General features: G+C 37.6%; 1 protein-coding gene across 1 annotated transcript in view; it reads left to right on the forward strand.

The window, feature by feature from the left end:
- LOC131425422 (zeta-sarcoglycan) overlaps positions 1-14699 on the forward strand; it is a 309985-nt gene that overhangs the window by 89326 nt on the left and 205960 nt on the right. Inside the window, exon 2 of the mRNA XM_058587326.1 lies at positions 13304-13961. Within this exon, the coding sequence (XP_058443309.1) occupies positions 13479-13961 (483 nt within the window). The 5' untranslated portion in view covers positions 13304-13478. The remainder of the gene's footprint in view (positions 1-13303; positions 13962-14699) is intronic.

Below are 14699 nucleotides of genomic sequence, written 5' to 3' on the forward strand. Positions count from 1 at the left end.
TTATGTCAGCGGGGGGCTATGCGAGCACTTGCGAAGCGCCGCCACGCACGTTTGCTCTTTTACCAATCACAAAGCGTTAACTGCGCGCATTTGCCTTCCTCACCTAGGTCACGAACCAGGAAGAGGTTACTGGTCGCTACGGCCACATTTGCTAACTGTCGAAAATCTGGAGGAATTTCAGACTCGTTGGCAGTATTGGACACGTCAACGAACAAACTTTCCTAGTTGGATGGAATGGTGGACAAAATGCGCGAAAAAAAGTATACTAAAATTTTTTCGCTGGAAAACGAACGAAGCCTTACGCATCTTCAACGCCGACTACCAACGTCTTTACACGCAACTACACGCCGCGTATGACACGTACTACCAAAATCCTGCTATGTTAGTCACTATCAACTATCTCAAAGCACAAATGTTATCAATGCAAAGACAACATGCACGGAATTTCATTCGTATCAACCAGACTTTCGTAGACGGGGAATGTTTATCCATCTTCCAGCTGGGAGAAAGACGGCGCAAGAAAACAACCATCACCGAGCTGCAGAGTGAGCAAGGCGGTAACATGCATGACCCCCGAGAGATTGAACAGCACGTGCATCAATACTTCCAGGACCTGTATACAGCGGAAGCCGCGGGGCAGGTTGAGGGAGAAGAATTCGCATGCGAGAGAACGATTCCTCCAGGAGATGAATACAATGCTGCTCTAACTACCGAAATCACGGTTGAGGAAATCAAAAACGTTATCCGTACATCCCAGAAACGAAAGGCCCCAGGGTTTGATGGTCTTCCCATCGAATTTTATCAGAGAGCGTTCGATGTTATTGCGCATTTCATACTTGATTAGACTCCTGCGAGATAAATATTTGCACAGGCCGTTTCCCGCAGTACACACATACAAATAAGTCCAGTATATGAAAACTAGTGATGCCACTTATGCAGATTTATACCTGAATTTAAAGATTTCTGATTGACGCCGTAGATATTCAAGGATTGTACTCATTATCAAATGTTAAATGGACATTTTGGAAATTTACGTCTTTAGATCATTTAGCTTTCATTTTGCACGATAAAATGCGATAATTTTTCCAATTGTAACTGCAATAATTTAATAGCACATACTTTTTAAAACCTGCTTAAAAATTTAACCTGGCTTCCCTGATGTGCACGGCATATTGCATTTCTTGATAAACATTAGAAAAGGTCCCAAGTGCAAATGACAGTTTCTCTTTCTTCACTTTAATTTCTCTTTCAATTCCTTATTATTCCTGTATTTTTCAACAAATTCATAAGTGCAGATAAAATGTTGATAGTTTCAGTCATCATTCTAAGTGTTAGAGAGAGAGGGATTGCCGATAGACAAGTACTAATCAAAATAGAGAGAGTAAACAAAGAGAAACTGTCATTTGCACTTAGGACCTTTTCTAGTGTATGTCTTCTTTTGTTCTAATATTAGTGTGTGAGCAAAAAATTCCTGTCAGAATTTTTAGAGCTAGAGTCTAAAAATTCGTAACATTGGCAATATATACCGAGAGCTATTCTTCGTTATAAACGAAGCTTTGACGGGTGCTCTACCGCCGACATTTACCGAAGGGGTAATCGTTCTAGTGAAAAAGAGAGGAAACGATGAGACAGTGAGAGGCTATCGCCCGATCAGCCTACTAAATGCGGACTACAAAAAATTGAGTCGTGTGATGAAAGCACGATTAGAGCTCGTTCTTTGTAATCATCGGGTTTTGAGTGACGCTCAAAAGTGCTCAAACGGTAGCAAAACCATCTTCCAGGCAACTCTTTCGCTAAAAGATCGTTTAGCGCAGCTGATCACGAGAAAGCAAAAGGGAAAACTAATCTCGTTCGATCTTGATCATGCTTTCGATCGTGTCTCTCATTCGTTTCTGCGTCGCACCCTACTCTCTATGGGAATCAATCCGAGATTCGCTAGCTGGCTCTCTCGAGTGCAAACCACGTCTACGTCCCGATTTCTCGTGAATGGACGTCTGTCACAACCATTCCAAATCGAACGATCTGTGCGACAAGGAGACCCGTTGTCGATGCTTCTCTTCGTTATATACCTCAACCCCCTCGTAGAACGACTGGAACGTGTCTGTGGAGAAGATATATGTGTGGCATATGCAGACGATCTCACCGTGTTGGTCACAACAACAGAAGCAATCGAACGATGTTTTCAATTGTTCAACTGCTTCGAAACGGTATCTGGAGCAAAATTGAATCGTCAAAAAACAGTTGGTATGGATGTCGGATTCATTAATGGAAATGCGATGTCGGTGCCGGGACTGCAAACTGCCGAGACGATAAAGGTACTCGGTGTTATTTTCGCTAACTCGGTGCGCGAGATGGTGAAGCGAAACTGGGATCCTTTAGTTATAAAAGTGATACAAATGATGTGGATGCACAACACGCGTACTCTAAATTTTCAACAGAAAGTGACACTATTGAATACTTTCATCACAGCGAGAGTATGGTACCTATCGTCAATAATCCCACCACAAAACATGCACTCCGCACGAATAACATCGGCGATGGGGTCCTTTCTATTTCGTGGGACACCAGCACGTATTCCGATGCACCAGTTAGTACGAGACAAAACGCAAGGTGGACTAAAGCTTCAGCTGCCGTCCTTCAAAAGCAACGCGCTTCTAATAAATCGACATTTGAAGGAAATCAATTGCCTTCCTTTCTATCGCTCTCTTTTAAATCAAAACACCCCAGTTCCCGCCGACTTTCCTTGTCTCAAAATCTTACATCAAAAAATTCCGTTGATTCCACGTCAAATCGTAGAAAACACCACCAGCCGTGAAATTCATCGTTTCTACTTGGAACAAACGGAACTTCCAAGGGTAGAACGTAACCATCCAGATTTGAACTGGAGGAAGATTTGGAAAACCACTTCTACGAGACAACTATCGTCGAACCAACGCAGCGATCTGTATTTCTTGGTTAATGAGAAAACAGCGCATCGCAAACTCTTGCACGTTATCGGGCGAGCGGATAACCCAAACTACTTGCACTGTGAAGGAAGTATCGAAACGCTCGCACACAAATTCTGCGAGTGCCCGCGTGTGATTGCAGCATGGTCGTATTTTCAGCGAAGAACAACAACAATTCTGGGAGGCTAGCGAAGGCTTACTTCCACTGATCTGCTGCGACCTTCACTAAATAACACACAAACTACAGTGAAAATTGAAATACTACAATTAGTTATAAAATACGTTAACTTCATTCTGAACCAAATTAATTATATCGACATAGCAGAGCTAGAGTTTGATTTGAATTTAGAAGAATGAAAATTAGAAGCTTGATCAAATATGATTTGTAAATAGTTATTCTAAGCAAAATAAACGATATTTTATTATAAAAAAAAAAAAGCTCCAGAATTTTTTAGGGTTCCGTCGTAAGTCATTCTGCACTCGCATAACATAAGCTTTGTACAATCCGGTATTCAGTAAACGATATTCATCGCTAGACTTTTTGAAGTTTTTCTTAGTTTCAGTAGAACACCAACGACGGTGTTTACGCTGCCATGTATTCCGTTCACGTATCAGAGCTCGAAGACGAGAATTTGCCCTCGGAGGAGAAATCGCACACTTTACCAAAGGCAAATTTAAGTTTAACCACTCCAACAAAAGATCTCGAAACTGCACGGCCATATCATCCACATGATCGAGCTCCTTGAGAGGTTCCCAATTTATGTTTCGAAGAAACTCAATCAAAGCATCAAAATTAATACTCCTGTAGTTTAACGCTCTCGGTTTATTCAGAGGAGCAGCACGACTAATATCTTCATCACGGTTAATTGAAAACGATATTGTCAAGGGAGGGTGATGAAGGTCAACGGGTAGCAGTGGAGCAGTACAATTATTTATATTCAATTGTTGCTCGGCAGGGCCAAAAACCAGATCGAGAACACGTCCGTTGTGATTCTTTTGTTTGTTTGCTTGGGAAAGGTTTAAATAATCCAATAATGAGCATGGGTGCGCTTGAGAAACGGTGATCAAAACGCCGCCAAAACTCCTTTTGTTACTATTTTCTGGACTCCTATCACACCGGAACACGTTAAATGAGTTTCCAAAAAGTTGTAGCGAGTTTATTCGGTCGTCAAGTCCAGTCTCCGTCAGAATGATGACGTCGTAACAGCAGTCATGCGTAGCCAAGAAAATATCATCAACCTTTGTCCTTAAACCTCGTACGTTTTGGTAATAGATCCAGATTTGATTATCGTTATAGTCATGCTGAAACGCGTTGTCATTAAGTGCTGGAATATCTGGATTTAAACAAAAATACTCGCCCCTGGTGGAAACCCTAGGGTTTCCACCGTCCGCAGTGCATCGCAATGGAATGTGACTCCTTACGAACTTTTCGAGCTGGGGGGAGTCATTCGCCGATCGAAGTTTTTTGGCTGGTTAATAAATTCCCGAAACAGTAATCCAACCGGCCAACACCATGGGTCCAGTGCCTTTGTTTTCATATCAGGATTCAGTCCAATTTTATAAGACACAAATGACATGCCAGATACATCCTTGCCTTTTGGTACAAGCCGTACCAAGTTGATTGGATCATTCAAATCCAGGCAACGAGCGACAATTTTCTGGACGTCACTGTCCGAGACTAACGGGTTCAACCCTGAAAGGTACAACCAGAACTTTTCCACGTTGGTTCTAACAAAAGACACGGAAAGATCATTAAAATCGATCTGACTGGCTCCATGGTCGGACGGGGCTTGAATGGTAGTCTTTTCATCCACACGACGGCGTTTTGAACTTCTAGGCCACGTGGGATTGTCCGGTTTAGGCCATTCGGGCTGGTTTACTGTTCCCGTTATATTAGTGATTTTATCGTTTACTAAATTAAATTATTCGAAGATGTCTACGCCTTCGGTGATTCCTGATAGCTTCGTATTTATGTTTCGGTTGACTATTTGTTGAGGCACTATTCAATTAGCCTTTGTGTAAAAATGTACTAGTGGTTTCCACATAAATCTTTAACAAAGTTAGATGCAACTATAGTCGCAGGGAAAACCCGCTGGAACTGAAATCCACATTCTATCCAGCAGGCTTAAAACCTGCTCATCAGGATTTCGTTTCGGGAGGGGCCCAAAAATAAGAAATAATCCGTCTAAGCGATCATTCTTGTGCCTTTAGTATTTTTTGTTTTATTTTTTATTGAAGAGTGAGTGCGAGTATGTAGCATTTTAAGTAAATATGTACTCACATATTTCGGATTGGACAATGGGAGATTTAAGCAAAAATTTCTATGGGTCAAAGGGAAGGGATCGATTTTTACATTTCTTCTAGTCCTAGTCCCATAGTTCGGATTCGACTTCTAGTTCCGGAAAAGCTGAGTGATGAGTATTAAAACCTTCAATTTCAAAGGTGTGTTCTTATAACCCACGATGTAAGAAGGAACAAATATTTCGAAACTATTCAGTAAGCTCTTCTAGTTTGGCAAAATTTGTTGGTTATTAGTCCAACAGATGGTCAAGCCGATTTTAACAAATTTATATTCAAATGAAGTGCCTCATAATCCCACGTGTTTCTATTAAATTTCATCGAGTCAACTTCCGTGTCTGGATCAGAGATGCCTGCAGATTTGTTTGTAAATCAGCAGATTTATAAAATAAGCTGTAGACATGATTCAGTTTCAGACTTTTTTGTAGACTTTTCAAAATCACGTTTTAAGTAGACGTTTGTGAAAATTTAAATTGCCGCGATCTTTTCTTTTTGTTCGCTATATCAATTCCGTGCATCATTCTTTGAAGAAAATTTAGAGTTCGCGGACTTTTTTTCGAGTTTCAATTTTTGAATATAGATGAGATTTTCAGGGGAATATATGCATGAATATATTTGAAATTTTACAGGGTGATGAGTATAAAATTTAAATTCCTAATTGGGAGTGATGATGTAACAAAAGAAAAATTTTCGTAGTAGCATTCAAAAACTCCAAAACGGAACTCACATAAATTTCTCAGAGCTCACACTGATTTTCAATCGCTCCAATAATTCACACTTATACTTATATTACCGAAATCGGTAATGTCCTGTTCTCTGACGTATAATAATGAAGTAAGTCAACAGTAATCAACCGACACCATCATCATCAGCATAAGCGAACATGCTTCTGAAGTGTGCTCGCGTTCATCTTTTTTATCCTGAGTATGCAAGTGCAACATCCAGCGGCAGGACATCTTTTTCATTCACAGAATCTGGCTAAAACTATGATATGTTTGCTCAGTACTAATCTTCATGGCACTTTCTGATCATCCAGTACCATTTCCTTTAATTTTGACATTGATTGTAATCACTGTGAAACCCGACTTTTGAGCCTCGAAAATAAATTCCATTGCAAAAAGAAGCGGGTTATTTAAAACTGGTTGGTAAAATCTTCTAATCAGCACATCTTGTTAGTTGATAACCAAAAAACTCATTTATGTTCCTGATTCCGGAAATAAAAGTTAAAAATCTCAAAATGGAAATTACTTTACTTCGATTTCGGGAGGGGCCCGAGCCCCTTCGGCCCCCCTCTGGATACGTGCCTGTCTCCAATACATGTTTCTACTCAGTCATAGCAAAACTGAACTTAGTTATTGCGACTTTGTTTCAAACCAACTAAAATAAATAAATAGAACAACTAGTTCTTCTGTGAGCATATAGGGAACATTATACAAAATCAGCCGTTCTAATGACTCTAAATGCTATTTGAAGAACTATTAATATTACTTTCCTTGCAAATCGAAGGTAAAAATCATTAATTTAGTGCAAATCTTGAACAATATTTCGCTGTACGAAATTTGCACCAAACGAATGCGAATAAAGCCAGCATACGGCATATCAATATCGTAGAAAATACCAACTTCTGAAAGCCTGAAATTAATTCCACCATTGGCGAGCGATGGTAAACTCATGAAACAATATTTCCTTCTTCTGAGCTTCAAATAATAAACAACAATCATTTTATTTTGAAAAAAATCTCGATAAAATGCTATCGAGCAGCATAAAACTTATATATTTTATCAACGTTGTAGCATATTCTCAAAAAGCTGTCAAACCAAGAAATGTTCGTAAATTTGGTGAAATTTTGAAATAAAGATAAGGAAAATAATATATTCATATTTGTACATATAATCATCACTATTGAGTAATTGGTTTTCATTTATTGTTGAAATGGATTTCAAAACAATGATTTATATTTTTAACGCACATGTGATAATAATAAACGATAAATGTCCAATACATCAATAAACCAATCATTCAATCATCCTGTTTACTACTGATCTATCAAAATTCCATTTATCACATTGATCCCCTATATTCACTTCTGAGAACTCTAAATCTTCTAATTACATCCAAACCTTCGTTCACGTCAACTTTTTTTTACGTTACCTCTCTTTACGTCACTCTTTTTACGAACCAAATCCCAAATAACGTGAACTTTTTTTACGAACCTACTTCATAAAAAGAGGTTATTGCATACAGTGAAAATGATTTCCGGTTTATTTATATTCCATGGAAATTACTTTAATATGAGTATTTTCAGAACGGGTTTGATTAGTGGATGTTGGAAAACGATGTTTGAAGTGATTCTGAATTCCAAGATGGCGACTTCCATCTGCTCCAGTTCTTTATATCCAGAATTTCGCTATATTTAGGGCACTTGTTCAGCTTAACAGGACTTGATAATCTCATATTGATTTGATAGGTATTTTAGTATGTTTATTAAATCCGGCTATAATTTAGATCTGCCGCTGATATTTTACAACTCCTTTAAAAATATAAGCGACTTCTCGTGAAAACCGTTCACGATATGCAAATATGCATTTGGTATTTGAGCAATTCGAGTAATATCGATACAAGTTGTAAGGGTTTTCAAGGAATAGTAATTAACCGGAAGTTGCCATCTTGGATTTCAGAACCATCTCAAACATCACTTTCTTACATCTACTCATCAAACCCGTTCCGAAAATATTCATATTGTAAGGGTTTTCATGGAATGTCAATAAACCGGAAGTCGCCATCTTGGAAATTAATGCGACTTAGAACATCTGATTTTCTGCAAATACTGATAATTTTAGTTCCAAAATTATCCATTATATTATACATATTCAATAATACATACATACTTTTTTACGTTGAAAATTCCTAACGATGTAATTTTTTTTACGTCAAAATTCGATTAACGAACCCCCGATTATTACGTAAATGAAGGTTTGGGTGTTCTTTGTCTTATATCATCGGGTTGAATGCCGTCGGATAGCAAGAAAACTTGTTTTTAAATTGTTTAGAAAGAATCTTATTTTGGGTATGAATAGAGAACAGTCTTTCAGTGTGGGTAAATTGAAGCAGAACACGTGCCAAGTAACATATTCAATTTAATAAATACTTGTAGTAGTTTTCAGTGTTACATCATAAATATAGCATAACCACTTCAAACTCCTCAAAGTCCTACTAAAACCATTATGAGATTTTTTTTTGTTTACATTAAAGAGGTTTTAACCTTCAGCTCATTCGGACTAGAAAACTCTCTGATCCTATGTGCGGGGTTGAGAATCGAACCCAGGTGGGCTGCGTGAAAGGCATCGACTATACCTGTCTCTTTTTATGAGATTATATTCCAGTCTAGTAGACCATTGTTCATCTGATTTATGAATCAAAATGAAACATCAAACCTATGTCAAATCTAGCCTATCTAAGCCTTTTTATGAAAATTTCGTACTGAATAAACTGTTACGTTGATAGCATTTTTCTGGAATATGTGTGTGCCATTCCGTTTTTGATGGTTACATACTAAGAATATTTTAGATTTACTTACTATTTTGAGGCTCGATGTTAAAAGTTTATGCGCTCTTTTTTTACCTTTTTTATATATATAAAAAATAGGTATAGAATTTGCTCAAACTTTAGACAAATTTTCCGAGGCCCGGAGGGCCGAATGTCATATACCAATCGATTCAGCTAGACGAACTGAGCAAATGTCCGTGTGTGTGTATGTGTGTGTGTCTGTATGTGTGTTGTCAACTAAGAGATCGAGATCTCAGAGATGGCTGGACCGATTTTGATCAAACCAGTCGCAAATGAAAGGTCTCTCCATCACCCAGAACGCTATTGAATGGTTTTGAGATCGGATGTTTACTTTTTGAGTTATAAGAAGTTTTATGTCAACATTTTCAGTTTTTTGACAGTATCTGTCACAATTGACCTTGAAAAAAAATTGACCTTGAAAACAAAATATTACTTTTCAGACTTGGATTCCGCACGTTAATACCTATCCAACAAACCATAGATTGTTAAAATCCGTCCATTTTTAACGGATATATCGAAGTTTTTGTGTAAGCGATTTTTTCTCCTATTCCAGCAGAAGAAGTTTTGAGCGCTGTCTGGCAAAGAAATGTTTGGTAGCAACAAAAAACACGATTTTTAATACTGTTACATACATTTGTTTTCAAGTACCCAAAAGACTGTGTACAGCATGATATTTTGCCTCGGACCAATTTTAGCACGGTTCGTTTTTGGCAACATAATCGTTCGAATATGCCATATGTAAACGAGATGATGGCAGAATTTTCGAGTTGAAAGTAATTCCATAATTATATTGATTTAAACTACTTACAATAAATGCTGGAAGAACATAACAGCCATATGCCATTCGAATCAGTTCGTCGAGATCAGCAAATGCGTGTGTGACAAATAATTTCACTCAATTTTTTTCGGGGATGACTCAACCGTTTTCTACAAACTCAGATTCATATGAAAAATCGTATACTCCCAAAAAAGGTTCCTGAATTATGTTTGGTTCTGACCTCTGGTTCCGGAACTACAGGAGGACGTATGAAACGAAATTAAAATTGTGTGTAACTCATTTTTCTCGTAGATGGCTGAACCGTTTTAAGATTCAAATGAATTCTAAGAATCATCTAATATTCAAATGAAAAATTTTAAGATTCTATAAAACATCTTGTTTTTCAGTCAGATCCGACTTCTGGTTTAGGAGATACAGGGTGATTAGTATAAAAATATCTATTTCACATAAATTAATCAGGTTTATCGGGTTTGTAGATTTGGATAGTCGATAAGTAAAAAAACTTATTTCATTTTTAGTGGTAATGAGTTTTCGATTCGGATTTAATTCGCACTACGATTTCTCAAAGATGTCTACACTGATTTTCTAACATTTTGAAACAAATGTAAACTATACAGCTACTCAGGTGAATTTATCTGACTTCGGCTACACTGAACTTCGAATTCCGGTTCCAGTATCGAAGTTTCTCAAAGCTCAATCGTTTTCTCAAAAAAAGCTAAATCGAATTTCAGAAACAAAAGTTCAAATTTAAATAAATCCAATTTTATCCAATACTGACTTCCGATTTTGGAATTGTAGGATGATGAATTTTTAAAATTCAAGGCGATATAGAAGATGACAATCCCGAAAAGATTTAAAGTTGGACTCAAAAATATTGCAATTTATTCGTCATATGGCCATACGAATCGGTTTGGGTTATGCTGGTTCCTAAATACCGGCTCTAGAAGTACCTTAAATTACCCTAAACTCTAAAGTGGTAATTATTTCGACATATCATGGAATGTTTAATCGATTGTTACACTTCTAGATTCAAATTTGATCCGATTTGCAGTTTCGACATTACAGAGTAATGAGTGATTAAAATCTCTAATTGCCACTTAAAACAACGGACATTAGAATAATTAGAATGAAAACTGAAACAACGAAGAAAATTCATGCAAAAAACACATGCGGATTGATGAAAAAAGGTATCATCTCACTGCTAGGTGGATTAAGCACGTTTTTATCGTATTATGCGGGTAAAAATAGAATTATGATTGAGCCCCTTATAATTTATGCGGATTTTGCAAAAGTCAGCATGATTTACAAGCAAAATTTTTTGATTAATCTCCTTTTTGGTAGAAATCCGCTTCGTAGCATGAAAAATGGAGCTAGTGTTCCGGAAATTAGTTCTAAAAGCCTTTCAAAATTCCTCCCTTTTTATATTTTATGTCAGTGGATGTTACGGTAGAACATGAAAATTATGGACATCTAGTTTTCCCTATTTCTAATTACATTTGAACAATGAAAAAAAATCCCGTATCCCAGAACAAACGTGTCATAAATGCACCTTAAAACCATTAAAATTTGATATGAGTGAAACTGTCATCCGATGAACACTCACACACAAAACTGGTTTAATAATTAACACTGTAAAGTTCGTATTGCAGTTCGTAATTTCAGCATGGTTTTCATCGACTTGTGACACGGTGGATTGTCTTGATGAAACAAAACTTTTTTCTTCTTCAAATGAGGCCGTTTTTTTGAAATTTCGTCCTTCAAACGCTCTAATAACGCTATATAATAGTCACTGTTGATGGTTTTTCCCTTTTCAAGGTAGTCAATGAAAATTATACCATGCGAATCCCAAAATACAGACGCCATAACCTTACCGGCCGATTGTTGAGTCTTTCCACGCTTTGGGTTCGGTTCATCGCGTGCAGTCCACTCAGATGACTGTCGATTGGACTCCGGAGTGAAGTGATGGAGCCATGTTTCGTCCATTGTTATATATCGACGAAAAAAATCGGTTTTATTTCGATATAACAGCTCCAAACACTGCTCAGAATCATCAATTTGTTGTTGTTTTTGATCGATTGTGAGCTCACGCGGCACCCATTTTGCACAAAGCTTTCTCATATCCAAATAATCGTGAATAATATGTCCAACACGTTCCTTTGATATCTTAAGGGTGTCAGCTATCTTGATCAACTTCACTTTACGGTCATTGAACATCATTTTGTGGATTTTTTTCACGTTTTTATCGGTAACAGCCTCTTTTGGACGTCCACTGCGTTCATCGTCTTCGGTGCTCATATGACCAGTACGAAATTTTGCAAACCACTTACGAATTGTTGCTTCGCCCGGTGCAGAGTCTGGATAACACTCATCAAGCCATTTTTTGGTATCGGCGGCACTTTTTTTCATCAAAAAGTAGTGTTTCATCAACACACAAAATTCCTTTTTTTCCATTTTTTTTCACAATAACAAAAGTAGCTTCACTCAAAATGCAATATCTCACAAACTAATAAACAGACAGCTGTCAAATTTATACACGTATCTTTTGAAGGTTGGTACTAACTGAAAATGGTATGGATTTAATTCTAGTGGCGCCCTCTCATAGAAACGATACGAACTTTTCAGCCGATCTGTTAAGAGAGGCATTGATTGTATCTGTAATAAATCCGTTACCAAGAATACACTTCATACCGCAAATTTTTTTTGTTTTTATATCATCGATCATCGGAGCGGGGGAATCAATTATTATGTACATTCAAGCTCTCAAAAGTTCCGCGTGTACTTTTAAGCAGCTAGAAAATAAGCATTTTGAGTAATTGTGGAACTTCTGGTTGCTTGGGTAAGTTTTGAGTGGTTTCGTTCCACTGTATATTCATTCTGTGCGCAAAACATGCATGTCACCTCATCGTTGTACGCGTACAACTTTGTACTGAAATCATTGTACAGAAATCACATATCACATGAGTAAAGAGCACACAAGAAAGTGCCAGATTTACTTTGTGCGCCGTTCACCAAACTAGAGGCAACCGATTTGTTCGGAATTTTGCCCATGGAAATAATTGTCAACTGTGTTGAAAGTTGGAGAAATGGTAATCTTCGGTTCTTTTCATAATCCCAAGCATTTGACTAAGATCGAATGAGATTTTGCTTGAAATGGATGGTTTATTAGTAGAACAATGTACCAAAATAGATGTGCTTTTTTGAAGGGATCTGCCCCTTGTCAACAGCAGTTCTACGTCAATCTCGCGATTATGTCTCTAACATTACCTACTACAAGTTTTTCAACCAGACCAGGTCGAGTTTCGATTCTCAGCTTTTGTAAATTCTTTTAAATAAAACGGAATGTGATTAAGTAACAGTAAAATAAACATTGTACCAAGATATTAAATTGCTCAAGCTTTGGCGTATTGCCGAACTTCTTCACCATTGTGTAAAAAATGCGTTGAATTTTACATCCTTTTGTTGGGAGTACTTTTTCCTATTATTTTGAATCTGTTCAATTCATTCGTAAATTTTAGAACAAGTAGTTTCCTTGAGTCTACTTCCCAGATCTAGTTTGATTCCGTTTTTAGTTTAACTGCAATCTGCATATTGCATCAAACAGACGTGCATTTTGTTGCATTTGTTTATAAGTGGAATGATCAATTCTGAATTATTTTATCACCAAATGAAAATTCTTAACGGAACAATGATCTAGTTTACTGTTATTAATTTTCAGGATTGAATCTGGGACAACACAAACTCAATTATTTCCATCGCATCGGATTTCATTGGGCGAACTCAGTTGCATTGGATGTTGTTGACTGACTGACTATGATTCATCGGAAATCTTTGCAACACTCGTGAAGTGTCAGATTAGTGCAATTGAGGAGGTGTGAGTTTCCCGTACTGTGATGACCTTTGATGATGCGTTGAGTGAAGGTAATCAATCATCCCTGAGGCCGAGTGAAAATGCATCCCAGGAAAACAATCCATCGCGTTCGTCAGTCCCCAACGGCGTTCCGGTAAACCATTCTTCCCTGCTGTTCAACAAGCAACAGACACTGACACCATCCGCTCTGGTCGGATCAACTCCGAGGCCGGCTTATCTGTACTATCGTTCGGACGATTCCGGCATCGCAGCGGCTGGTAGTCAGTGTGACCGGCAGCCCTCGAACCCGTCTCAGTCACTGATCCGACAAGTGAATTGGAATTTTTATACTGATTGCAAAGACGATTACCGGCAACCGAGTCCGAGAAGCGTTGCAAGCCAACCGTCGCCATTGTATCCGTTGCTGCCGCAAACGGAGGAAGCTCTAAAGCTTCTGCGAGAAATCGATGGAAATATTGCCACTGAAGAACGAGGATTTCGTGGAAATGGATTCGACTTGTTGCTGGTGAGTACGATCGAGACAATATCGAATGCATTGAAATTTTAATTGCGTTCATATGTTCATGCTAAGATAGGGGTGTCGTTTCCGAAAATGTTTAGTCTGCCGTTTTTTTTAAAGGAAAACGAAAATCAAATTTCAATCTTCAGTATTATATGAATGACTGCAAACTCCAAATAAGTGCAATCGTCATTTAAAAACTACTTCATTAATTGCTTTCAAATTTTGCACATTATACTGTATCCTTTTGCATGTAGAATACCTAACCCTAACGGATTCTTTTTCGTTACTTAGAACGATTTTTTTTACTTTAAAAATTACCAAAAAATTTAAAGAATCAAATAAAAACGTAATTCTCAATATTTTTTCACGAAAAAAATACAAAATGTTGTTCGAATGATGTTTTGTAAAGGGTGATTTTGATTTACAAAAAAAAAAACAAACCATAAAATAAAAAAAAATGACGAAATCTTTATTGGAATCGATAGAACGATCAATTTGATATACGATTGAAGATGATTTCATACAAATGGTGACCGAGGCTCCGCTTTAAATGGCCCATGCGCAAGGTCCAATTTTGGCACACTCTGTCCAACATATCGGCCGGTATTTCACGAATAAATGCTTCAATATGTGGAATGTGGCACCGTCTTGTTGAAACCACATGTCAAGCATGTCCAATTCTTTCTCGTCGCCTTTGAAGAAGTACGGGCCGATGATGTGTGTATTTGCGTTCACCTTTCA

The sequence above is a fragment of the Malaya genurostris genome, chromosome 1 (genome assembly GCF_030247185.1).
Source record: "Malaya genurostris strain Urasoe2022 chromosome 1, Malgen_1.1, whole genome shotgun sequence".
NCBI lineage: Eukaryota > Metazoa > Arthropoda > Insecta > Diptera > Culicidae > Malaya > Malaya genurostris.